At 46.4% G+C, this 27,905-nt stretch overlaps 1 protein-coding gene and 1 long non-coding RNA gene across 8 annotated transcripts in view; one reads left to right on the forward strand and one right to left on the reverse strand.

Annotated features, from left to right (window-relative positions):
* Positions 1-27,905, reverse strand: part of DLG2 (discs large MAGUK scaffold protein 2) — a gene marked incomplete at its 3' end in the record, with an annotated part of 818,053 nt that overhangs the window by 712,770 nt on the left and 77,378 nt on the right. Inside the window, exon 1 of one of the 7 annotated variants that reach the window (XM_081001990.1) lies at positions 17,834-17,870. The exons of the other annotated variants lie outside the window; for them this stretch is intronic. Within the exon in view, the coding sequence (XP_080858116.1) occupies positions 17,834-17,861 (28 nt within the window). The 5' untranslated portion in view covers positions 17,862-17,870. Of the gene's footprint in view, positions 1-17,833; positions 17,871-27,905 lie in introns of those variants that run through there. 7 annotated transcript variants of the gene reach the window in all.
* On the forward strand, positions 20,049-27,880 carry LOC308475435. The gene is made up of 4 exons (XR_013985190.1): positions 20,049-20,189; positions 21,234-21,447; positions 24,122-24,403; positions 27,377-27,880. It is a non-coding gene; the product is annotated as an uncharacterized lncRNA (long non-coding RNA).

Raw genomic sequence — 27,905 nt, forward strand, 5'->3', positions numbered from 1 at the left:
TTCCTAGATTATTTGGGGGAAGTCACATGCTTTAAATGTGTGTTTAGTGTACGGTGTGCACTCAACCAGGTACTCAATCCCTTGCTTACCAGAGTGGGAGCCTGAAATCAACAGGTTTACAACTTGAAACAGCCAAAAGGAAAATGCAGGGTGTGCATTTTCAGATTAGATCTGAGCGGTGATGAGATTCCTGACACTGTGAAGGGCCTCTGTTGCAGATGCCTGGGCCTCTGACGCTAGGACTTGTGTGCACCATTGGGAATGCTAATAGATTAAAGAATGCTCACAGCATCCCTGGATGCAGCAGAAGAAATTGCCTCTTTTCCCCACATGACAAAAGGTGGAGACTGATCTTTTCTGCGGACCATGCTTGGAGAAATTCCATTCTATACTCCCCCCGCTTACAGGCCATAACTTATAGGACAGGTGTTTTGCTGTTTCATCAGACTGTTGTCTCTTTGAACAGAGGATCAGGAAGATTTTTTGGGTGCAAAATAAATAAAAGGAGAAGGGACTAATTGAAACCATGGGCTAAGTTATCCTCAGCGTTGATCCACTGAAATTTATGAACCTAAGTTAGTCTTGCCGATAAACTTAAAGGTCCAGTTCTGGGCACCACAATTTAAGAAGGATTTTGACAAGATGTGCAGAGAAGGGCGACCAAGATGATCAAGGGTCTGGAAAACAAGCCTTATGGGGAACAGTTGAAAGAGCTGGGTATGTTTAGCCTGGCAAAGAGGAAACAGAGGGATGATGATAGCCATCTTCAAATATTTGAAGGGCTGTCACATGGAAGATATAGCAAGCTCGTTTTCTCCTGCTCCAGAGGGTAGGACCCAAACCAATGGATTCAAGTTACAAGAAAGGAGATTCCAACTAAACATCAGGAAGAACTTTCTGACAGTAAAAGCTGCTTGACAGTGGAACCGTCTCCCACAAGAGGTTGTGGACTCTCCTTCAACTCTTGTGATTCAACAAGTTAATAACCACGTGACTGAAGAAGTGGTAGCAACGCTGGTAACAAAATCCCAGGCTGCACTCAAAGTGATGGGGGGTGGGGAGTTTATTCAGAACAAAATCTCATCTTTGTATTTACCGTTTTTATTGCTATTATTCCAGAAGCTTAATCAACCATAAACTCAATTTTCCATAACACTTCGAAGAATGGAAGCAATAGAGCATGAAATGGAAATTGCATCACCCCTAAATCATATGTAAACAGCTGCAAAGCTCCAGCCACCATTACTAGTGCTGCACACAGAACGCTGCATGGTGTGTATGTCTATAGCACACATACATATACTTTCTTATCCTTTCTTCACAGAAAAAAATGGGTCTAATTTCAGCCTAAAGAGCTTTCCATATGCATCCGGTTGGCCACTGTGAGAACAGGATGCTGGACAAGAGGGGGTCACTGGCCTGATCCAGCAAGCTGTCCTTGCGTTCTTTCTCCAAAGAACTCACGGCAGTACGCAACTTCCCTGTGATGTAGGTTAAGCTGAAGGACAGTGATTGGCCAAAAGTTACCCAATCAGTTTTGAGGATGAGCGGAGATTTGAAACCAAGTCCCTCCACTGTAGTCCCCATAATAGACAGAGGGGAGAGCTAAACATATTTGGAAGCTTTGTAGCCTCCACTTCTGACACCCTGTAATAGGGGTAATGGGTTCAATATACAAAGAAATTAGTTATCATGGAGGTTTGATTAAGCAGCAGTTACAACAAACTCAGGGTGGCGCTGTGGTCTAAACCACAGAGCCTAGGACTTGCAGATCAGAAGGTCGGTGGTTCGAATCCCCGCGACAGGGTGAGCTCCTGTTGCTCGGTCCCTGCTTCTGCCAACCTAGCAGTTCGAAAGCATGTCAAAAGTGCAAGTAGATAAATAGGTACCACTCCGGCGGGAAGGTAAACGGCGTTTCCGTGCACTGCTCTGGTTCACCAGAAGCGGCTTAGTCATGCTGGCCACATGACCCGGAAAAACTGTCTGTGGACAAACGTTGGCTCCCTCAGCCAGTAAAGCAAGATGAGTACCGCAACCCCAGAGTCTTTCACGACTGGACTTAACTGTCAGGGGTCCTTTACCTTTACCTTACATCAAACTCTCGTTTTATGCTGGCCGCCTTCTCAGCCAGCCAGGATGCACACCCTCGTGCCTTTCTCTAAGGTTTCATCTTCAAACTCTCACCCCAATGTCTCTTTGTGAAGAAATGTCTCCAAATTACAGTGGTACCTCAGACCAAAATGTTCAGAAACCGAGGCGTGGTTACAGCCAATTGGAAGCCGTAAGTCATGGTCCGGTCTATGGGCGATCGAAATCCCGGCTGAGGACGTTGGGACTGGGGGCAAGATGGTGAGGTGGGAGCAGGAACGAGAGTCCAGAAGTCAGGGGTCCGAGGGTCAAGAAGCAAGGAGTCATAAAGTCAAGGGTCTGAGGGGCGAGAAGCAAGAAGTCACAAAGTCAAGGGTCCGAGGATCAAGAAGCAGGGAGTCAGGAAGCTGAGGTCTGAGGATCAGGAAGCAAGAAGCCACACGCAGCAAGGCAGGAAACGTGTTGCTGTGGCAAAGAGCCAAAGGGAAATGCTGACCTTATATCACTTCCCGGCTCTTGCCACCAAGTGCAGTGAGTTACCAAGCAGCCTCACCTGTGTGGCCGTGCCTCTCCAGAACAAACTTAGGAAGGCCCTAGTCCTGCGAAGCACTCCTGACACCGTGGAAGTCAAAACAGACATTCAGGTTCCAAAGAACGTTCACAGACCGGAACACTCACTTGCAGGTTTGCGGTGTTTGGGAGCCAAAACGTTCGACTCGCAAGGCGTTCGGGATCCAAGGTACGACTGTACTACAGTCACCACACTCCCAACTCAATGGATGTAAAGAAGGGGACTGGGGTTTCCTCCATGCAGTTCTTATAGCTAAAACTAGGTGAAATAATAACAAGCAGGCAGAAACTTCACAGGTGAAGGCTTTCCCAATATGGACAATAAGGGGGAGCTGAATTTGTTGAATTTCTGGCTGATAAGCACTAAATTTCAAATAAGAAATATTTTTACTAACAACAACAACATACACACAAGGCTGCTTCCAGAAACAGAACGTCAACAAGTGTTAGTGGTAATAGATGCTGACCAAAAATGTTAGCCAACTCATTAAAAAAAAAATTAAACCCAGAAATTTCACTGTCATGGGACACACAGAGACCCCAATTGGATCCCTGCCACAGTTCCACATTCTGACAGAAATATAGGTTTAATATTGTTTTGAATAATAAAATCTGCCCTTTCCCTGGTTAAAAAGCCAGCCCTAAAGATTAATATGAGTTTGCCGGCCTGTCAGCAGCCAGAGATGAAGATAAATCACGTCAAGAAATTTAAAACCATTTCATTACTTAAAATTAAAAGGAAAGATTTGAAATGCAACCTTGGATGCACAAGGAAAATTACTGTGCATTCATCATCCCTAATAAATTATTGAGATGCTGTTTGATGGCTGGCAGTCACCGGAATAGGGATGAGGAACAGCATCCTGAAAACTCAATTTCCTACTAATTAAATGCTTTCATAATGAAGACGTGCTAACGTACCTGCATCTCTGACACCTCCTAAAGGGTCTGTTTGCTCTGCCTAACAACAGCTATCAAAATACTCCTCTGATTAACGGGAAACAATCAGATGCAAAACACAACTGCAGGGGTTGCAGTCAGTATGGTCTGCAGAAGTGCAAAAATCGCCAGCTCTGTAAAGATAGCAATCGTTGGTTTAAGGCAGGGGGGCACTGGCACAAAAGGACTCGGTAAATATCAGAAATCTACAGGCACATGAAAGTGTGCTTCCTGCTCAGTTCCTGTTTGCACTGGCTCAGCTTCTCCTACACTGAACACACTCCTTTAAACATGCCCACATTTCACTGGATATCAGGGCTGGACGCTCTCCCTCCCAACCCCTCTGAACAGAGGAGAGGTGCAAAGAGCTTCTCTCTGGGAGCGACTGTATTTATAGCTGGTGCAGGTGCATTTTCCCATGTCAGGGGCAGCTGATGGGGGAATGTGCCTGTGCCATTTTCTGGGCCCGGCTGGTTTTCTCTTCTTTCGTATGCGGCAGCCGTTGTGCGCATGAGGCTATTGGCAGGGGATGCCATAAATTGCATTCCCTCCAACATTTCTCAGATGCTGTGGGTTAAACCACAGAGCCTAGGACTTGCTGATCAGAAGGTCGGCAGTTCGAATCCCCACGACGGGGTGAGCTCCTGTTGCTCGGTCCCTGCTCCTGCCAACCTAGCAGTTCAAAAGCATGTCAAAAGTGCAAGTAGATAAATAGGTACCGCTCCAGCGGGAACGTAAACGGCATTTCCGTGCACTGCTCTGGTTCGCCAGAAGCGGCTTAGTCATGCTGGCCACATGATCCGGAAGCTGTACACCGGCTCTCTCGGCTAATAAAGCGAGATGAAGGCCGCAACCCCAGAGTCGGCCAAGACTGGCCCTAATGGTCAGGGGTCCCCTTACCTTTACCTTTACCTACGGAAAAGCAGGACATTCCGGGGATCAAACCAGGACAGCTTCTGTAAATCCAGGACTGTTCCTGGAAAATAGGGACACTTGGGACTCAGCTAGAATGGGGGGAAAAAGCGATTTACCTGTGTTGTATATGCGGTATAACACTGTGCCACCAGATGGCGCTGTGGAGCCCCATTTATCTCTACCTGTTTTCCCTGTTTAAATTTACAACGTGTTTAACTGTAACGCTTCTTTGATGTGTCTAGATCCAGCCCTGGAGGGTCTGAAATTAATGCCTGGTGAAGGACCAATGCTCAGTGCTGGAGCATTTCATTTGCAGGCAGAGGGTCCTTGGTTCAGCATCTCTGGGTAGGTCTAGGAGAGAATCCTGCCATCTTGCAGGCCTTTTCCCACCTGGCCTGGGAGGGCAGGGCCCAGACTGACTCCAGCTACAAAAAGCTGAGGCTGCTGAACAGACTCTTGGGCTGGGGTGTTGTTTAAGGTTCTTTGTTGCTGTTAGCAATATTAATTTTTTGTGTCTTTATCTTTAGATCTTATAATGATTTACGTGGAAATGGTTCAGTCATGACTGTGAACTTTTGGGTGTTTTTATTTATTGTTTAAGGGACGTGGGTGGCGCTGTGGGTTAAAACACAGAGCCTAGGACTTGCCGATCAGAAGGTCGGCGGTTCGAATCCCCGCGACGGGGTGAGCTCCCGTTGCTCGGTCCCTGCTCCTGCCAACCTAGCAGTTCGAAAGCACGTCAAAGTGCAAGTAGATAAATAGGTACCGCTCCGGTGGGAAGGTAAACGGCGTTTCTGTGTGCTGCTCTGGTTTGCCAGAAGCAGCTTAGTCATGCTGGCCACTTGACCCGGGAGCTGTACACCAGCTCCCTCGGCCAATAAAGCGAGATGAGTGCCACAACCCCAGAGTCGGCCATGACTGGACCTAATGGTCAGGGGTCCCTTTACCTTTACTATTTATTATTTATGGCTACTGTCAGGGAACTGCCATCAGCTCAGAGGCGAGAGGTGGAAGGGCAGTTGTGTTACAGGGAACCTCCGAAAATCTTGCGAAGCAGTTCCTCCTCCGGCGAGGAGGAAAGCCCCACCTCCAGTGGAGAAGAGGTGGTTGGACCAGGGGATGCTAGGGAGAGCCTCAACACCGAGCCTGAGCAAACAACAGAGGAGGGAAGTACCCTTTTGCCAGCGCCCATTCCGCGCAGTAGGTTTCGGCACAGGGAGAGGCGGAGAAGGTTGGGGGTCACGCGACTGTTATGCTGGGGGAGGTACAAGGACCGACCACTCCTAGATTCTGCTAGCGATTGAGCCAGACATGAACTTACGACGCTCTTCACTGTAAATAGTTTGCACTAAGAATAAAGCCTGGAAAAGACAGGTTGGAGTCTTGCCTGTTTGCTCTTGAGCAACCACAGCAGCATCTGACAGCTACTTTTGCTCTGTTTGTAATATGTAGATCTTTTCAAGTTGTAAGTTTTAACCAGTGCTATTTTTATAGGGAAAAGAGGTGCCGGAGCTCACCATGAACACTTCCCTTGTTCTCTTATAATGGCAACGGCGCCCACCTGAGAGGTGCCGGAACTGAGTTTTACCTATGGAAAGGCTGCATACAAATAAAATGATGGTGATTATGGTAGTGGTATCTCATGCCACGCTCCCCACAGCTGCTTTCTCAAAATTTCCAGCTGTTTATGGATCACAGTGTGACTTACGGCTCACAGTGCACAAATTGCACAAATCCTCTTGTAAGACAGGGACAAATCATGTGTGCAAATAATGCATCCAATTCATTAAATGAGCTATGAACACAACACATTTAGAGGGCAAAAATATGGTATTGAAAAACTGAACTAATGGGAGGGTACCAAACCCTCTGCTTCCATGAGGTACCGGTCAGCCTATATCCAGACCTGATGACCCATCGGCCTGCCAGGCAACTTGCCAATGTTTTGCCAACAATTAATTTTTTAATAAAGCCAGTTCTCCTTTTCTGAACCCCCGAGGATGTTTTGATTGGTTCACACATTAACTTGACTGACAGGGCAAAGATATGTCCATTAATGGGGTGTCTATCATCTGAGTGGACACTTTGCAACATTTTTGGGAGAGAGGTTTGTTTTAGATTTTTTCAAAAAAGTGAGAAGCCCATTCTTTTCAACTTCCTTCCCCAAATGTAAAAGCTTTATGGGCAGAACACATTACACTAAATGACAAGTGAGAAATCCTCTCTATAGACCTCTTGCCTTGTCAGTCTAGTGGTTGTGGGGAGAGAGGGAACTACAATCTTGATGCCCTGAAGAAAAGCCCCCGAGAGTTTCACACACCTTACCCGTGAACAATGTATTTTTAGCACAACTTCCGCAAGGCAGATAGCAGCACTCAGTGAAGGTTGTAGTTTTTTTTTCCCCTCAGCAAGACTCCAGCTGTCAATTTAAGATTCTGAGTGACTGGCGGTTTTCTGCCGGTCTTGCCGAATTAGAACCAGGGGTGAGGAATCCAGAGAAATTGATAGGAAACGTATAAAAAATTGATAGAACAGAGCTTTCCACTCACATGTAATGAAGTTGTGGAATTGTTAATAAGGCTCGGGGTGTTTGGCAGCCTAGAAATATATAAGGTGTGAGTGAATATGTGAAAACTCTTCCCTTGGGACAGACAATCAGATTGGATGACTTGTTGACCCTTGATTCTAGTGGGACATGGTCTAAATACTGAGCCTCTTGGGCTTGCTGATCTGAAGGTCGGTGGTTTGAATCCACGCTATGGGGTAGGCTCCCATTGCTCGGTCCCTGCTCCTGCTAACCTAGCAGTTCAAAAGCACACCAGCGCAAGTAGATAAATAGGTACCACTGCAGCGGGAAGGTAAACAGTGTTTCCATGCACTCTGGTTTCTGCCACAGTGTTCCATTGCACCAGAAGCGCTTTAGACATGCTGGCCACATGACCCGGAAAGCTGTCTGTGGACAAACGCCAGCTCCCTCAGCCTGAAAGCAAGATGAGTGCCGCAACCCCATACTCGCCTTTGACTGGACTTAACTGTCGAGGGGTGCCTTCTAGTGAGCTACAGCCTGAATGTGTGACTCCTATCAGCAAGGCTGTATGCACACACAACTCTGCATAGTTCTCCATATAAGCAGAGATCACATAGAAAAAGAATTAAGTATGAGGTTATGAAAGGAGAGCAGGTACAATTCTATTCCCATACAGCTCATTCTAGATATGTGTAAATAAGAACATAAGGAGGGTCTGTTGGGTCAGGCCAATGGCCCACCTAGGCCACAGTCACACTATACATCTAAAACACTACGATACTACTTGAAATAGTCATGGCTTCCCCCAAAAGGATTCTGGGAGTTTGTAGTTTGTTAAGGCTGTTGAGCGCTGTTAGGAGGCTTCTATTCCCCTCACAGAGCTACAATTCCAAGAGTTCTCTGGGAAGAGGGATCTCTTCTTCTTCTTCCTCTTCCTCTTCTTCTTTATTATTCTTCATCATATTTATATACCACCCTTCAGCAAAAGATTTCAGGGCAGTTCACAAGATAAAAATGCAAGGTAAAAGCACAAATGAATAGTTAAAACAAAAACAATAAAACAATAACCCCCCCCCCACACACACACAGACACAAATATTTTTTAAAGGCTTTAGAATATTAATCAGCCAAAGACCTGGTTGAAGAGGAATGTTTTGACCTGGTGCCTAAAGATATATAATGAAGGTGCCAGGCAAACCTCCCTGGGGAGAGCGTTCCACAGACGGGGAGCCACCGCAGAAAAGTCCCCGTTCTCGTGTTGCCACCCTCCAGACCTCTCATGGAGGAGGCACATGAAGATGGGTCTCAGAGGAAGATGGCAGGGTCTGGGTTGGCTTATATGGAGAGAGGCAGTCCTTGAGGCAGCGCGGTCCTGAGCCATTGACTGTCAAACCACTCTGAGGTCTGTAGCTCTGAGAAGGGGGTCTCCTCATAGCATTCTCCCCATTTGATTCCAAGCAGCTGGTGTTCACAGGCTTACTGCCTCTGACAGGATCAATTCCTGCACTTACCAGCTAGTAAGCAAAGGATTCGATGCTGCTGCTTCAGGGGGCGGGAAATTAGGTGACAGAAACAAGAGAACATGCTGCTAAGGCGAAAGTTCCAAATTTGCTCGTTATTCTGAAACACAGCAGCAGCGGATACTTTATAATTTTGTCAGCTCTTGTCGCTCAAATAAGCCTTTCAAACTTCAGCACAAGATTGCTTATAAATCATGCGTCTCCCCCCCCCCATCACAAGCCCACCACATAATAAATGCCACACGAGCTACAAGCTATCAAAACTCTCCATTAAACATATTCTGACAGCGTTTCAGTTCTGCCCAGTTGAACAATATCAATGTTTTGTCTACAATATATTACTTAGAGCCTGTGATCCTTCTGCTACACGGTACATTCATCAGGGAAGGTTGCACTCCAGGAGAGGAGGGGGAAAACAGATCACTCGTGGGCGAGAGGAACACTACAGCAGATGCTCTCATCATCCTTCATTGGCAAAGAGCAACACTGATCCATCATAAGTTCAGGTTGGCCCATCCATTTCGTTAAGACACAATCAATTTTTTAAAAAATAAATAGGATCTGCACCTGATTTATTCCTCCACTCCCATTAATCAGCTAATAAATAAATCTTACTCATCTGAACTGCTGTGTGAACTAAATGTTCAAAACTTAGGAATATACAAATATAAAAACTTAAGAAGAAGCTATGGCACTGTCAGGGACTGTGCTGAGGAGGTCCGCACTGAAGAGGAATGAAGGGAGACTCCCCCTCCCCCTACTCCCGATCAGGATCCTGAATCTTCCCAGGAGCAGGAGGACAGCACAGTCAAACCTCTTCTTACATCCGCCTCCACTTGCGTCCATTTTGCCCAACATCCGTGTCAAACCCGGAAGTAACCGGCAGGTTTGCTGGTGTTCGCGCATGCACAGGAGCAACGACTGCCATTTGCGCATGTGCCTGCACACAACGGCGCCTCTCCCAGCGACCTGTTTCGACCTCCGGACGGACCCCCGGAACGGATTATGGTCGCAGGTAGAGGTTCCACTGTATAGATTTGGAACAGCGGTTTGCAGAGGGACATAGTTCAGAAGGCAGAAGCTGGGAAATACTGGGTGGAGATGAAGCACTGGGGGAGAGAGAGTTAATGGATTCACTGTCTCTGGAAAGCATTCATCCACTTAGCCCAAGGTCAAGAAGAGCAGATAAGGTGGCAGCACAGAAAGCACAGTGCAAGACGCTGTAGTGACTTGGGTGACTAGGAAGGAAGTAGGTGGAACCCTTAATTGGGAGCACCTTCATTCTGAGGAATGGATTCTTTGTTCTCTCGCTGTGGTCATTAAAAGTTTCTAACTAGTAAGAAGACTCCTTTTCCTTTGTTCTGCTTTGTTGTTGTTTAGTCGTTTAGCCGTGTCCGACTCTTCGTGACCCCATGGACCAGAGCACGCTAGGCACTCCTATCTTCCACTGCCTCCTGCAGTTTGGTAAAACACATGCTGCTAGCTTCGAGAACACTGTCCAACCACCTCGTCCTCTGTCGTCCCCTTCTCCTTGTGTCCTCCGTCTTTCCCAGCATCAGGGTCTTTTCCAGGGAGTCTTCTCTTCTCATGAGGTGGCCAAAGTATTGGAGCCTCAGCTTCAGGATCTGTCCTTCCAGTAGCACTCAGGGCTGAGTTCCTTCAGAATGGAGAGGTTTGATCTTCTTGCGGTCCATGGGACTCTCACGAGTCTCCTCCAGCACCATAATTCAAAAGCATCAATACTTCAGCAATCAGCCTCCTTTATGGTCCAGCTCTCACTTCCATGCATCACTACTGGGAAAACCATAGCTTTAGCTATACAGACCTTTGTCGGCAAGGTGATTTCTCTGCTTTTTAAGATGCTGTCTAGGTTTGTCATTGCTTTTCTCCCAAGAAGCAGGTATCTTTTAATTTCGTGACTGCTGTCACCATCTGCAGTGATCATGGAACCCAAGAAAGTAAAATCTCTCACTGCCTCCGTTTCTTCCCCTTCTGCTTATCTACTTCCAAAGAGGGGGGAGGAAACTGATTCCCTGAAGCCTGACAGGCACACTGCCTGGAAGCTAGATCTGCCTCAGCAGCCGACCCAGCCATGCAACCTCTACAGGGGCCTCTTGGAGAACAGGAGGGACTGCTGGTCTCCTGCCTCCCGTGTTCCCAATGGAGATCATTATTTCCCCCTTGTTCCTGATGTGAATCTTCACTCACCCCTTCTTCTCTCGGGGTCGATTTTGCAGCTTGCCTCAGGTGCCAAAATGTCTTGGGCTGCACCAGCTCACTTTTCTAATCAAGCCACAGCAGCTTAGTAAAATAATAATAATAATAATAATAATAATAATAATAATGACCATAATTACAGTTATGCCCCGACCTGTCTGATTTTTAAGGGCTATCTCAGCAGCAGAACACCTGCTTTGCATGCAGAAGGTCACAAGTTCAATCCCCAGCATCTTCTCATACAAAAGACCCCTCTCTGAAACCCTGGAGAGCTGTAGCCAGTCAGTGTGGACAACGGTTTCCCAAACTTGGGTCTCCAGCTGTTTTTGGACTACAACTCCCATCATCCCTAGCTAGCAGGACCAGCGGTCAAGGATGATGGGAATTGTGGTCCAAAAACAACTAGAGACCCAAGTTTGGGAAACCCTGGAATACAGAGCTAGGTGGAGCAGTGGTCCATCTACCTTCCTGTGATTCTATTGTTCTAGTATTTCATGGAGACATTGTTGTATTTCGCATAATTGGCAAAAGATAACATTTTTCATAATCTAGGACTCTGTTTGTTTTGGAGTGTTGCTGGATTTTTCTCTCATTTGCACACCATAAGTCTTTGGTATCGGCTTTCCTCTTTTTTTTTTGTTTAAGTGTTTAAGATCCAGAAAACTGTGTGGCTGGCACAGATCATTACATCATTACATTTTTACTTATTTATTTGCTTTAACACAACCGAGGCTGGTCCCAAACAATTACAGGGTTAAGTGTGTGCGGAAAAAGCCCAGCTGGAATTCCTTTTTTTTTTTTTTTTTTTTCCAATTACCGGAAGAATGATAGTTCTTCCCTTCAAGTTCTGGTTTGATTTTGCTAATCACTTGCTCAATGGCAGCATTTTAAATTAAGCTCATTATAAGGTAGGAGCCTTTTGCTGAGATCCCTCTGCTGAGCTAAGATGGCTCATTCCATTCCAACAGCTGCTAATTAATCCATCATTAGCTGGGCCCGAAACTTGCGGTTCTATTTATTTAAATGATGGCTAATGTGAACTTTGCCCATTGGGGGCAGCAGGTTAAATGTCAATTTAATGAGCATGTGTTAGTTATCGCCCACTGTGGTTGAAACGCCACTGGTACATTGGCAGCACATGGCAGGGAGGGGAACCGACTCCTTTGTCCTAAGAAGCCAAAATCGCATCCCCAATCTGTTTCTTCTCTTCTTATTAACTGCACTGTCCCAGTGGGAGCCTTTTAGGAAAGGAGGGGTTAGGAGAGGAGGCAGAAGGAGTAATCGTCTCAATTAAGCCAGGTAAAAGCACCAATAAAGGCTTATCAATTAAGCAGCGGATTCATTATAGTCACTAGTAAACCTCCGCTTCCGCTGGCAGTCGGCGCAAGGGCTGGTTTCCAACACACTGCATCAAGACGTTGAGCTCCACGGGACCAGCTGCAGAACCATAATAGCCCTTGAAATAATTGCCTTCTTCGCAATCCATCATAAGGATTTTTTACAGGGTTGCCAGAATGCAACCCGGAGCACCTGTGCATATGGTTGCAAACTTACGCTTCAAAAAAAGAAATTGTTTGGTCAGTGGCCACTGCCAAAGATGGGTCAAAAGTTGGAGCCAGACATAATATTGAATATGATGCGTGGTTAAGACTATGGAATTGAAGTTTAAAGTTTGCAGCATGTGTTACCTTAAAGGACAATGTAATGAAAATGATGTACAGATGGTACAGTGGTACCTCAGGTTACATACGCTTCAGTTTACAGACTCTGCTAACCCAGAAATAGTACCTCGGGTTAAGAACTTTGCTTCAGGACAAGAACAGAAATTGTTTGGTGGCGGCCCAGCAGCAGCGGGAGGCCCCATTAGCTAAAGTGGTACCTCAGATTAAGAACAGTTTCAGGTTAAGAACAGACCTCCAGAACGAATTAAGTACTTAACTCGAGGTACCACTGTAGGCAGTTTTATTTTCAGTTTGTTTCCTTTGCCTCTCTCACAGTTGCTGCACACTAGATCGACACTCTCACTGAGCTGTCCACTAGTGTGTGTATTTAGCTAAAGTGGTACCTCAGATTAAGAACAGTTTCAGGTTAAGAACAGACCTCCAGAACGAATTAAGTTCTTTACCTGAGGTACCACTGTACTTAGTTGGCTTAAATGTATAGGAAGAGTAATAGACTATGTTGGAAATGTAAAGAGAAGGATGGAGATTTATATCATATGTGGTGGACATGTGACAAGGTAAGATCATTTTGGGAATTGATCTACAATGAATTGAAAACGATGCTCAAATATACCTTTCCCAAAAAGCCGGAAGTCTTTTTGCTGGGCTTGATGGAAGAAGAAATAGCAAAGGCAGATCAAAGACTATTTATGTGCGCCACAACTGCTGCGAGAACTTTATTAGCCCAAAAGTGGAAGTTTCAGGAATTACCAACGATGGAGGAGTAGCGGACGAAGATGATGGACTATGCAGAACTGGCAAAACTGACCTGCAGAGTTCGAAACCAGGACGAACTAAAATTCCAAAGAGACTGGAGTAAATTCATTGACTATATAAATAATAACTGTAGAAGTTTGAAGACACTAGCAGGATTGAAATAAATCCTACGACATGGAATTTATAAAATAAGATTAAACTCTGAGATATAGATTTGAAAAGGGAAAGCTTGTTGGCACGATGGAGGGAAGTCATAAGCTCAACAGAGCAGTAGGGAATGAGATTGGGAGGCGTATATTGGAAATTATTGTTTATTGTTTAAAGTGAAAGTTTAATAAAAAATATATTTAAAAAAAAAGTTGGAGCCAGAGGGTGTTTTGGTAGCGCAAGAGTACAGATCTCGCCCAATTTGATTTTATCATTTTCCCAGTTTTCATCTCAGTTTGCCACAGCAGTTTGTGAATTTTTAAAAGCCCTTAAAGAAATTTGTCAGCGTACTGCAAATTATTCACACTTTTTTGTGGGCAGCTTTGCCCGATATAATGCAGTCTTGCATGCTGATTTCAATAAAAGGTGCAATTTTGTGTCCACTTTAGTATATGCACATTTCTTGGCTGAAGAACTGCATCTCGAAATTTGGGAAATGTGCAAATTTTGAAGGATTGCCAGGTTTTGGTGCACGCCTTGTTATGAAAACTGCAAAGTCGATAGGTATGCCTTTAAAGGTGAACTGAACCGAATTTCTCCCACATCCCTACCCAAGAGGCAGCCTAGTGGGTGAGGATGAGGGATCAATAAGAGCAGGGTAGAGAACTATTTTCAGCCCTGGGCCCACAATCTTTCTTGGGCAACCTTCCGAGGGCCAGTAGCTGGGCAGCACAGTGCTCTGGTTGACTGTGTGGTTCTGAGGGAGTGTTTCTCTGTATGTTTAATTGACTGTCTCACCACTATGTACAAGGCCTGACAAGCTCTCTGTTCCCATCTCCTCAAGATCATACACTACTTTTGTGCAGTTTTGCTAAGTAAAGTGTAACCAGCACCTTTCTCTCGGGGCTCTGTCTGCATTGTTTAAGTGACTTTGCTTTTTCAAAAAAATCCATGGCTGCCTTAGGAGTCATGCTCCAAACTGGAACCAAACAGGTTTAACTTTTTCGCACCCTTGTACCTGTAGAACGGAAAAAAGCTCCCTCAGCTCAATGCCTGACGCAGTAGCCAGGAAATAGTTAGCAGTCTTTAATGGGCGAGATTATAGGCTTATCACAGAGGTGTCGAAAATGGCTTGCGTTTGGTGGTTGTGGCAAAAAGTTGAGCCAAGGCTAACTTCAAAACTGGGCAGCTGCTGCTGCTCAGAATATTTAGGCCTGTTGGTTTGATGCGACACTGGATTTGGTCCTCCACGCAGCTGCAGGTCCTGCCTGGTGATGACATTGTGAACAAATGTGTCCAGCTGCTGTCAGTAAAACAGCAGTTGCCATCCTCCTCAAGGAAGAGGCCGATTTCAGCAGCATGTATAAAGCACCTTCTGTTCGCCACATTCTAAGAACGCGTGTGGTGTTACGCTTGGGAGCTTCCAAATGTTAATGATTTCCTCTTCTACAAAGCTGCATGAACACCGTTCATTTAAAGCACATGACTACAGTGGTACCTCGGGTTACATATGCTTCAGGTTACAGACTCCGCTAACCCAGAAATAGTACCTCGGGTTAAGAACTTTGCTTCAGGATGAGAAAAGAAATTGCACGGCGGCAGCGTGGCGGCAGTGGGAGGCCCCATTAGCTAAAGTGGTGCTTCAGGTGAAGAACAGTTTCAGGTTAAGAACGGACCTCCGGAACGAATTAAGTATGTAACCCGAGGTACCACTGTATTGGGAACTGTAGTTTACACCCTCAAATTGTTGTTATTATTATTACATATTAAATTTCTATACTGCCCTTCATCTGGTATATAAAAACACTAAAATACATGACATAGTAAAGGTCAGAGGTGGAGCTAGCTGTTCTGGCACCCAGGGGCAGGGCTACGGGGGTGGAGCAAGCATCCCAGGGGGTGAGTCACTTATGGGGGGGTGGAGTGAGCCCCCCATGACGGGCTGCTTCCTAGGCGGAGTGGAGGAGTCGCACTGCTTTGCCAGCAGCCTTCCTCCCTTCCCTCTTCCTTTTGACAGCTTGTGGGAGGCTTCCCCCACCCCCAGGAAGCAGCCCAGGAGTGGGGGGCAACGGCACACCATTCTCCTGCAACTCCCAAGCCTCCCCTGAGCTATCAAAATGAAGGGGGAATGGGGGAAGGCCGCCGGCAAAGCAGCGCAGCTCCGCCTCTTCCCCCGACGGCTCGGGGTAGGCTTGGAAGTTGCGGGCGGGCGACACGCTGAATGTCACCCCCTTAGTGATGACACCACCCCCACCACCAACCCTTCCTTCCCCCCAGGTAAAGGTAAAGGACCGCTGGAAGGTTAAGTCCAGTCAAAGGCAACTATGGGGTTACGGCACTCATCTCACTTTCAGGCCGAGGGAGCCGGCGTTTGTCCACAGACAGCTCTCTGGATCATGTGGACAGCAGGACTAAACCGCTTCCGGCACAGCAGAACACAGTGACAGAAACAAGAGCACACGGAAACACCGTTTACCTTCCCGCCGCAGCAGTACCTGTTTATCTACTTGCGCTGGAGTGCTTTCAAACTGCTAGGTTGGCAGGAGCTGGGACAGAGCAATGGGAGCTCACCCCGTCGCAGGGATTTGAACTGCCAACCTTCTGACTGGCAAGCCCAAGAGGCTCAGTGGTTTAGACCACAGCGCCACCCGCGTCCCACATGACATAGTAACAAACAAAAACAATACCCCTCGGTACACACACACACACAGTTTCAAAGGCCATAGTTTAATTAGCCAAAGGCCTGGGAGACGAGGGTGGAATCTACACACATATAAAAACCGTTCTGAAAATGCTTTTTTTTAAAGCGTTTTTTAAAAAATACATTGAATTTTCCATAAGGCTCACCATCGCCATCTAGTATCACGTTGTATACTGCACTTAAAACACGCGTGAAATGTTTTATTTGCAGCTGTATAGCTGAGTCCGAGGGGTCTTTTTGCCTGGCACCTAAAAATATGTAGTGAAGGCACCAGGTAAGCATCCCTGGGGAGAGCATTCAAACAGGGAGCCACCACAAAAAAGGCCTGTTTTCGTGTTGCTGCCCTACAGACCTCTTGTGGAGGCGGCACACAAAGAAGGGCCTCAGATGATGATTTCAGGATGCAGGTCTGTTCATATGGAGAGAGGTGGTCCTTGAGGTATTGCGGTCCCGAGTCATTTAAAGCTTTATTGATCAAAACCAACACTGGGTTGGGAAACTAATTGGCAGTCATTACAGTTGGGCCAGGATTGGTGTTATATGCTCAAACCGTCTTGCTCCGGCATGCAACCTGGCCACTGAATTCTGCACCAGCTGAAGTTTCCGTAACGTCTCCAGAGGCAGCCCCACATATAATGCATTGCACTAGTCTAACCTATAAGCTACGAGAGGAGAGGAGAGCTGCAGTTCCCAGCACCCTCAAACTACAGTTCCCTGGAGGCGATGCTTTCTGCCCAGGTGAGAGGTCATTTGCACAACTGCCATAACACCCAAAATTGGTTCCCATTTTGGGAGCTGGAACGCCATTCACATACTTGTTACATCCTATGGAACTCCCTGCCACAAGATCGTCATTGGCTTCAATGGTTTTAAAACGGAATCATGTAAATTCATGGTGGAGGGTGTGTTTTATCCCCACATCACCCCTGGCTTGTAAGTTAGGCTGAGAAATAGCAACCCGCTGCCTTAAATCACCCAGTTAAGCTTTGTGGCTTTCCTCCCACCACAGAGAGGTGAAAATTTCACTGGGCTCGTGGTTGGAGGAAGATTTACACTTCCTTTGTCACACACAACAGCCCTGATCCTGCTTCCTCCACCCCCAGGACACACACCCTCCTCAGTCGCACCCTCCTTGAGTATTTTTGCCTGGCAGTAAAGTTTCCTAGAATTCTGATGACATTCCTTGCTTACCTGGATGGAACATAGGGAGACAGGTGTGTGCAAAAATAAAATTTATACCCATTGCTCCACCCACAGTTGCTTCAGGCCCTGCCCAGCACTAGCGTGTGGCCCCCATAAGGTTTCTCAGAAGTGAATGTGGCCCTCAAATCCCTGATTTAATGTCATGCCCAGTTTACCTTTGAGACAACTTTTTTTGTTAATCCAAAAGAAGACATGTGATGTTTTGTTCTAGTACAAAAGAACAACAAATGGTGCATTTACTAATCACATTCCATGCAACGCGACACAGACAAGACGTGCATTAAAAACAACGGAGCCACTTCCACTTGTGACCTTCTTTTCTAATTAAGGATTTGGTTTAAGACATTCAGCTTCCATAATGGTGCTCTTGAAAGCGGGATCCTGTTAGCAAAGTTCCCTTAGCAGCCACAGAAGAGGCAAACTGTCTGAGCAAATCGGACAGCACCTGGCTCTCTGTGGATTCAAATCAGATTAATAATATCCTTGTTCCCCATGAGTTAGCATTGCTTGGCTTCATGGTTCTCTTCCCCATACCGGACGCAATCAGAAAGTAAATTAAGGCACTTACAGTGAACCAAAACTTCCCGCGTTTCCATGGAAATGTTCCTAAGGCTCAGCTCTAAGTTAACCGGGCTGCTAAATACAAATCCCTTTGTTGCCAGCAAGTCCTTTTCCAGTGCAACCCCCACTCCCCCAGGGGCTGCCTCCTGTGTTTGCACCAACATGCTCAGTAACCTTCCACCCTGCAGAATGTGTCTTCATGACAGCTGATGTCCAGTTCCACTTTGCAGGCTCGCTCAGATCTTTAGTAGCAATATTGGACAGAAAGCAACCGTGCATGTTCAGGTTTGTTTCTGTATTTGTACATACTCTCTTCCCTTGGACCAGCATGGGGATAGATAGATAGATGATAGAGATTAGATAGATAGATAGATAGATAGATAGATAGATAGATGATAGATAGATAGATAGATAGATAGATAGATGATAGATAGATAGATATAGGTAGAGAGAGAGAGATGATAGATAGATGATAGATAGATAGAGATAGATAGATAGATGATAGATAGATAGATAGATGATAGATAGATAGATAGATAGATAGATAGATAGATAGATAGATGATAGATAGATAGATATAGGTAGAGAGAGAGAGATGATAGATTAGATAGATAGATAGATAGATAGATAGATGATAGATAGATAGATAGATAGATAGAGATAGAGATAGATAGATAGATAGATAGATAGATAGATAGATGATAGATAGATAGATGATAGATAGATAGATGATAGATGATAGATGATAGATAGATAGATAGATAGATAGATAGATAGATGATAGATAGAGATGATAGATAGATAGATAGATAGATAGATAGATAGATAGATAGATGAGAGAGAGAGAGATGATAGATAGATAGATAGATAGATAGATAGATAGATGATAGATAGATAGATAGATAGATAGATAGATAGATAGATATGATAGATTACATAGATGATAGATAGATATAGATAGATAGATAGATAGATAGATAGATAGATAGATAGATAGATGATAGATAGATAGATAGATGATAGATGATAGATTCAAGAAAATAATATAGCAGAACTGTGGTTTCCAAACTTGTTCTTCCCCCCAGAGCACTTGAAAATTGCTGGTGGTCCCCCCCCCCCCCGCCTGTTGCAGGAATTGTAATGTGCTGTGCTAGGTTGCTGCATGATTCTTTATTGAAACAGAGAGGACAGAAATGGACAGATCCCTCCATCCTTACTGCCAGATGACCCTGTGTATTTGCTTGCTCAAAGTTTACTGGGTGTTTGGACTCCATTCTGATCTGTTTGCAGGGAGGTGCACTGCATCAAGCCACTGTTATCCCACACTCTCTAATGCATTTCCCCCTTCAGTTTCCTTAACGCAAAACGCAATGGAGGGAGGTAATGGGTTTGTTATGGAAGAGCACCAAATCAGCTTTAATTGGGCAGCCAGGTAATGTGATGGAACCCCACCCAAACAAAGCTGCACCCTGGAAGCACCTGATGTTATGCACGGACCCAGTGTCTGAGTGGTGAGAGGTTTCAAGGGCCCTAGCAGGTATCTTGGGTTGGGCTTCCTTGGAATGAAGGTCACAACTCACTGGAATCTTCTGGCAACAGAAGGACCTGTAGCTCAGTAGTAGAGCACCTGCTTTGCCTGCAGAAGGTCCCAGGTTTGAGACCCAGCATCACTGAGCTGTTGCCAGTCAGTGTAGACAACCCTGAGCTACATGGACCAATGGTCTGACTCTAAGGCAGCTTCCGACGGCATTTCTCTGCTATAAGGTTTATTTATACCAGGGATGGGGAGCCTCCAACCTGCAGGGAAAACATGACTTGGCAGGGGCTTCTCCAATGGGAGCCTTATAGTGCATTGGCAAGAGAAAGCAGGCTTTGACTCTACCTCCCAGATGACGCCTGTCGGATTGGGTGGAAGGGAGGAAGCACAACAGTAGGTGGAGCCAGAGCCAATGGTAGACAGAGCCAACTTATGGAGTCATAGAATCGGAAGGAACCCAAGATACAACCCCCTGCAATGGAGGAATCTCAGCTAAAGCATCCAGGGCATATGGCCATCCAACCATTGCTTAGATACCTCCAAGCAGGAGAGTCCACCACTTCCTGAAGGAGACTGTTCCACTGTCAAACAGCTTCAGAAAGTTCTTATTGATGTTGAGTCATAATCTCCTCTCTTGGAATGTGAATCCATTGGTTCTGGTCCTAGGTTCCGGAGCAGGAGAAAGCAAGCTCATATGATTCTGGTCTGGTTCCTAGCCTTCTCCTTGCTGAGTTCTACATGGGCAGCACTGAGAGTAAGGAGGAAACTGACAGGCAGCACCACTTCCTAACTGGTTGTAAGCAAGAAAGTTGGCAGAAGGCTGAATGTGGGCTGACGTTGTTGATGTTAGGATATAGTTCCGTTCCATCTTCAGAACAGGCGTGTGGAGTTGTTGTATGTCACATGTCTGTTTACTTCCAGCACAGTCTGCTGGGAACTTCCGTTGTATATAGCTTTTGCCTATGCTGTTTGCTCGGACACGAAAGGAAGCAGACATGTTTTCCCTTTGTCCTGATGCTGAATAAATGCTTGTAAATATGCTTACATATGCCTCTGTCCGGGATGCGGGTGGCGCTGTGGGTTAAACCACAGAGCCCAGGACTTGCCGATCAGAAGGTCGACTGTTCGAATCCCCACGACGGGGTGAGCTCCCGTTGCTCGGTCCCTGCTCCTGCCAACCTAGCAGTTCGAAAGCACGTCAAAGTGCAAGTAGATAAATAGGTACCACTCCGGTGGGAAAGTAAACAGCATTTCTGTGCACTGCTCTGGTTCGCCAGAAGTGGCTTAGTCACCGGCTCCCTCGGCCAATAAAGCAAAATGAGAGCTGCAACCCCATAGTCGGTCACGACTGGACCTAATGGTCAGGGGTCCTTTTACCTTATGCCTCTGTCCGCTACTTCTGTTGCAAAGAGTTCTTATCTCTGCTATCTTGCGTGCTCAGTCTCTAAAGGTCTCTGAGGCTTGAGTCGCAGTTTTGATGCTGTTCTGAGAACCAGAGTTCACCCGGCTGCTGGCTGGTGGGCTGGAGCCAGCTGGGGGCCTGCCAATTGCCCCCGTCTCCCCAGACGCATCCCAACAGTTGGGACAGCACCCCTTTCACCCTGACAGATGAACCTCCACTCACCTTTTCGAGGTCCCTGGAGGCAAGTGCCCACTGCTGATATTTAGAATCCAGATCATAGTCTGCAGCCTTCCTTGGTAGTTGACATCATGTTGCTTTGGGGCAGAAGAAGAAGAAAGGAGAGAAGGGGGCAGTTGGGAGGCTACTGAAGGTATTTTGATATTGCTAAAGGGAAACGTCAAATGCCTTCGTAGCTGCCAGGTCAGCCGTTTACCAATGTGGATTTACAAATATTATTTTTCATTCCAGTTTATCCCGCATTGCAAGGCAGCAGACAGCTGGCGACTTCAGGCTGGGGGCCAGATCCCTTTTACATGACTCCTGGGGGTGTTCCGCATGGCGTGCTCCTGCTACAAGGCCAGGCTGTGCTTGCTCTCAGAGGAAGGGCCCACGCTCTGAAGAGTCTGCAAATGATGCGCAAGGCAATATATGCATGCAACTTGAAAAGAAGAAAATCGCCAAGGTCTGCTCATTTTCCATCACTGACTGTGCCCCTACTTGCCATGGGGGAAAGGAGCGAAGATCTATGCAGGTCTTGCTGACAACAACCGCAGCCACTGAAAGTTCTGGCCAGTGCCCTACCTTGCTGTCAAGGTTTTCCCAACTGCTGCCTGTACTTGGCATGAACAGCTGTTGGTTCAGCTTGCTTTTTAATGCGAACCTATCTAATTTGCACTTCCCCAAACAATATGTTAGCTGAAACACAGCTACCCATTGAACCACAGAATTGTAGAGTTGGAAGGGACCACAAATGTCATCTAGTCCAGCCCCCTGAAATGCAGGATTCTTTCACCCAACATGGGGCTCAAACCCACAACCCTGAGATAAAGAGTTTCATGTACAGTCATACCTCGGGTTACAGACGCTTCAGGTTGCAATTTTTCAGGTTACGGACCGCCAAAACCCGGAAGTACCGGAACAGGTTACTTCTGGGTTTCGGCAGTCATGCATGCACAGAAGCGCTAAATCGCACTTTGCGCATGCGCAGAAGCGCCGAATTGCAACCCGCGTGTGCACAGATGCACCGCTGCAGGTTGCGGACGCTGCGGGTTGCGAACGTGCATCCCGCACGGATCACGTTCACAACCCAAGCGTCCACTGTACTACCAACTGAGCTATCCCAGGTCTTCAATGTGTACTTCTCCAGAAGGACCCAAGTCCAATTCTCCAACCAAAGAAAATGTGTATATTAGGAGGAATGCACATCATATCAGTGAATATAACATGCAGAAATGCACTGTGTTGCTGAGAATTTCTTGCAAAAGATGTGTATTGGGAGAAATACACACACTAGTGGACAGCTCAGTGAGGGTGTCGATCTAGTGTGCAGCAACTGTGAGAGAGGCAAAGGAAACAAACTGAAAATAAAACTGCCTACAGTGGTACCTCGAGTTAAGTACTTAATTCGTTCCGGAGGTCCGTTCTTAACCTGAAACTGTTCTTCACCTGAAGCACCACTTTAGCTAATGGGGCCTCCTGCTGCCGCCGTGCCGCCGGAGCACAATTTCTGTTCTCATCCTGAAGCAAAGTTATTAACCCGAGGTACTATTTCTGGGTTAGCAGAGTCTGTAACCTGAAGCATTTGTAACCTGAAGCATATGTAACCAAGGTACCACTGTAAATCACAACGCAAATCTATGGGGGAACCACCTTTGGAATACTGTGTACAGTTCTGGACGCCTCACCACAGAAAGGTCATTGCAGAGTTAGAAAAGGTTCAAAAAAATGGCAAAATTATTAAGGGGGTGGAGTGGCTCCCCTTTGAGGAAAGCTTGCAGCGTTTGGGACTTTTTAGTTTAGTGAGAAGACATGTAACAGGTGACATAAGTTGAAATAATTATGTGCAGCATGGAGAAAGTGGAAAGTGCTCTCATAACGCTAGATCTCACGAACATCCCAAAAAAAGCTGTTAAATTATGGAACTTGCTCCAAAAGGAGGCTGTGATGACCATCAACATGGATGGTTTTAAAAGAGGTTTAGACAAATTCATGGACGTAAAGACTATCCATGGTGCCTGTGCTCTGCTTCCTCAGTCGAAGGCTGTATGCTTATGAAAACCAGTTGCTAGAAACTGCAGGAGGGGAGAGAGCCCTTGAGCTTGTCTCCTGCTTTCAGGCTTCCCACAGGCATCTAGTTGGCCCCTGTGAGAACAGGATGCTGGACTAGATGGGCCATCGGCCTGATCCTATGTTCTCAAAATGCAGACAAATTTTCATTAGGACTTAAAAAATAATAATCACAAACTAATGCAGAAATGTAGTGAACTGAATTTAAGTTCAGAAGATCTGAGAAAAACTAGATGGGACATAGTTCTACTTACAGGTGGTAGCCATGTTGGTCTGCCGTAGTTGAAACAAACTAAAAAAATTCCTTCCAGCAGCACCTTACAGACCAGCTAAGTTTGTTATTGGTATGAGCTTTCGTGTGCATGGCATCTGAAGAAGTGTGCATGCACACAAAAGCTCATACCAATAACAAACTTAGCTGGTCTCTAAGGTACTACTGAGGGACACGGGTGGCGCTGTGGGTTAAACCACAGAGCCTAGGGCTTGCCGATCAGAAGGTCGGCAGTTCGAATGCCCGCGACGGGGTGAGCTCCCGTTGCTCAGTCCCTGCTCCTGCCAACCTAGCAGTTCAAAAGCACATTAAAGTGCAAGTAGATAAATAGGTACCACTCTGGCAGGAAGGTAAACGGCGTTTCCGTGTGCTGCTCTTGTTCGCCAGAAACGGCTTATTCATGCTGGCCACATGACCCAGAAGCTGTACACCGGCTCCCTCGGCCAGTAAAGCGAGATGAGCGCCACAACCCCAGAGTCGTCCGTGACTGGACCTTTACCTTTACTAAGATGCTACTGAATGTGACATAGACATGCATCCCTAACCTCTCTAGGACCAAATGAGCTGTGATGATGGCAAGGTGTTTCAGTTGCAGATAACAAAGCATTGGCAAGACTTCTGCTCCATTTGGGCCAAATAAATACTTGGTACATCACTTTTTGTAGCAGGAATTTCAGCCAGGCTCACCCACCACCATAGAGAAACAAAAGGTTGGTCCAAACTTTCTTCCTGCTGTTTTTTTTTTTTAACAGTATGAAAAATGTATTTTCCCCCCCTTCCTTTTTTCTTCTTCTTGCAGTCCTTGGAAGAAAAAAACCCCCACAGTTATCTTCTTCATTTAAACTGCTCTCACTTGACCTCTCTGTCAGTCAGGGGATTCCTGAGGAAAACACTGCTCTCAATTAACTTCGCTTGGCCTTGGTGACATCATCATGCAAACCGCCTGATTGGCTATGTCATGACAGCACCCCATTCATTGTGAGATCCCTGACTGGTTGAGATCACATGTGTGATTAATAAGGAAAGGAAGAAGATGCAGCGGCCAAGGGTGAAATGGAACTCAACGGGGTCGGGGAAATAGGTGAGAATTTGCACAAGCTAAGCATTTTTCGGGAGACATTTCCACTCAGTGTAATAGCTAGTTTTGGCACACATCCCCACCCCAGAAGCAGAGAGTTATTTGATTCAAAGACACACATACAAAAAAGTGCTTTTGTTGCATGAGGGAAGTAGATATATAAGGAATGTTTGGCAACGCAGCGTACTTGACACAATCATCACCTCGCAGAGGAGGAAAATTAAAGCAAGCCGTCTGGAAACTGAACTGGCAGTTTTTGAGAACCTGGGTCATGAGTCAAAGCACAAGAGCTACATAGCACTTGCTTGGATTAATCATGATTTAATTTGCACAAGCTTGATTAATCTTTCATTTATGCAAGAGCTGGAGATGAGACTGAATTGTTAGCAGCTAGAGATGAAGGGAAATGAGCAGAACGGCCAGGAGTGCCGATTAAATGCTGGAAGGCAAGGTACAGAACACCTCCGTGAGCCAGCAGAACATAACCTGAGAGGTGTGTCCCAAGATCCCATTTGACGTCACCCTGGAATTGTCATTTTAGCAGATGAGCGAAGCGGCATGGAAGCCGGTCTCCAACTACACGCTGCTCAAATAATTCAGAAGAAGAACGTCGTAAGAGAAGTGCTGCTTGATCAGATGAAAAATCCATTTAGTCCAGCATTCGAAAAAGGTTGAGAACCAGAACAGGGCACTAGAGGGGCCAGTATTTGGATCCAGCAAGGCTCTTCCGTGTTTGAGAATTGTTCACTGCTGGGTTTACAACTTGTCAGAGACTAACAAGTGTGCCCTCGGGGGAAGTAGGGCTGGAGTCTGACTCGGGAGAGGGGGGCAGTGGTCTGTGGGGACCTGTACTGGCCAGGAGGCAGAGGCAGGAGATGTGTCAGAGCTGGAGGAAGAGGAAGAAGAGGCAGGACATGTTGGAAAACACCCTGGGGTGCCCCTTCTGCAGCCTTTGAACTCCGAGCATCCTCCGGTATGCACAGCGCTGGAAAAGGCATTTCCCTTCTTCTCCAGAGCGCTTCAGCAACATATAAACATATATCAAAAAATATATGCACACTAATCTTCTAGCATAACACATCAAGAAGGGTGAGATATCCTAGAGTTAATCTACGTATTTATTTACACACTATGTACACACAAAGGACGTGGGTGGTGCTGTGGGTTAAACCACAGAGCCTAGGACTTGCCGATCAGAAGGTTGGCAGTTTGAATCCCTGTGATGGGGTGAGCTCCCGTTGCTCGGTCCCTGCTCCTGCCAACCTAGCAGTTCGAAAACACATCAAAGTGCAAGTAGATAAATAGGTACCACTCCGGCGGGAAGGTAAAAGGCATTTCCATGCGCTGCTCTGGTTCGCCAGAAGTGGCTTAGTCATGCTGGCCACATGACCCGGAAGCTGTACGCCGGCTACCTTGGCCAATAAAGCAAGATGAGCGCCGCAACCCCAGAGTCAGCCATCACCGGACCTAATGGTCAGGGGTCCCTTTACCCTTAATGTATAGACAAAGGAATCATGGCACCCTCTCTCTCCAGCTCTGAGAGAAGAAACAGGAACAAGTAAAAGCAAAAGTACAGTACAATAGTACATACAGCAGAAGAGATAAGACTGTCTTCCGTTCCCACACTCTGCCCAGACAGGTGTGTGATTTACACCAATCTCATCTGCAGCATCGGAGGCATGAAATACTAACAGGTCAGGCAAGTGAAGAGGGCTAGATGCTTCCCCACCCTCTCCTGCACCACGCTCTCCCAGAACCAGGAGGGGATGGAAAAGGGATGAGCAGAAGAAGTTTCCAAGCAGGCATAGTCTCTGGCTGCAGGCAGGCAGCATGTCAGGGGAAGGAGGAGTGGTCCCTAGTTTCTGCATCTGCTCCATAGAGCATGGACCTGGGAATAGCAGCCTAGACACTAGATTGGTGTGCGTAGGCCTCCAGAACTGTAAAAGCAACTGTAAGTGTTATATTTGACAATAAAGTTGCGTGTCAAGGCCCCGAAGCCACCCCCTCGCTGAGAAATAACACACACAAGGACACAGATATTAGGTTAATGTTACTGGGCAAATTTTGGCCACAACTTTATAGATTATAGAATGTGAGCAGTATTGGCTTAGGCATTGAATGGACCCGACTATATCTGACTCCTGCCCGATGCGCAGGAAGTCCGGTAAGGGTAAACCACTGGAAGGGGGAGCCCTGTTGATGCAGACCAACTCAAGCTCCCCCTGGTGTTCCTGTTGGAGTCGTGTCATGGCCCTAGCCCCTAACTTCGGACAAGATTAACACCCCCAGATTCCTTTAACGGAATACCCTTAAACTTGGAGGGGCAGGTGATGGCCACACATCCCCTCCCCCATCACAAGGTCAAACAATGCCTAACCACAACCCTAACAAAGTTGTGACGATTGCTACGAGGTGGGCAAAAACCACATGGCCAGTGCCAATTTGCCAAGTGGAAAAATTCCTACCAGGCCCCTCAACGGCGACCAACCAAGGTCCATAGCAAGGCCAGTGCCTAAAACCTGCAAAATAGGGAGGGAGGGCAGTTGATTGAGGAAGTGACCCAAAAAGGAAGCTCTCCGACTCGCGCCTCAGTTTAAATGATCCCGGCCACTCCCCCCCCCCCCAGCCAGCGCATTGACTGGCCAGGCTCTGACATGGCCAGGATTCCCCAGGCAATGGGGGACTAAGTCCCCCCACCCCGGAGGGGAGTGGGTGGCCATGCAGTCCACCGCAACTCCTCCCCACTGGGAAGTAGAGCGGATTTATTGCTTCCACACCCTGCATTGGGGCATCCTGGAGGCATTTGATTGGCAACAGTAAAAAAACTAAATTGGCCATTCATCTGAATAAGCAGAGGCTCTGTTTACATTCTTACTGAAGATGACAATGATATAACAGAAATATGTCTGTACATTATTTATTTGCTTGCATTTATATATACCATTTATATATACCATCTTCCATCATGATTTCCAGGTGGTCTCCCATCTGAATAAGGATGGCTTTAGCAAAGCGGTAACATCAAATGCCTTCAAAGCATACCCTGGATCTACACTTTATAATAGGGATCAGGAACCTGCAGCCCTCCAGATGTTGCTGGATGTTAATTGAGAATTCAAAAACAGACTGAAGACTCCATCAACCCAATGACAGCTAGTGGGCCACAAATCTCCCATGCCTACTCTGTAAGGTCTGAAGAAGCAGAGTTAATACAAGCTGAGCCAGTAGGCTGATTCAGATGAAGGCAGTTATTCAATATCATCTGTCTGTCAGTGGTATATATTGTTCACTCAACAATCTTCTCTGGCTTCCTGAATTTCCTTCGCAGAAGAGGAGGAGATGGGGTTTTTGAGAGAATGGAAAGAAAAGGTGGGGGTGACAAGGGAGTGTCTTACAGGTTCCCTCTGCTAACAATAGCAGAAAATCTGGAGAGAAAAGTTCTAAAGCACAAAGAGTACCTAGGAAATGAAGATGCATGGAACAGGGCAGTTAACTAGGTCACTTA

The sequence above is a fragment of the Podarcis pityusensis genome (assembly GCF_964106645.2).
Source record: "Podarcis pityusensis genome assembly, chromosome: 4".
NCBI lineage: Eukaryota > Metazoa > Chordata > Lepidosauria > Squamata > Lacertidae > Podarcis > Podarcis pityusensis.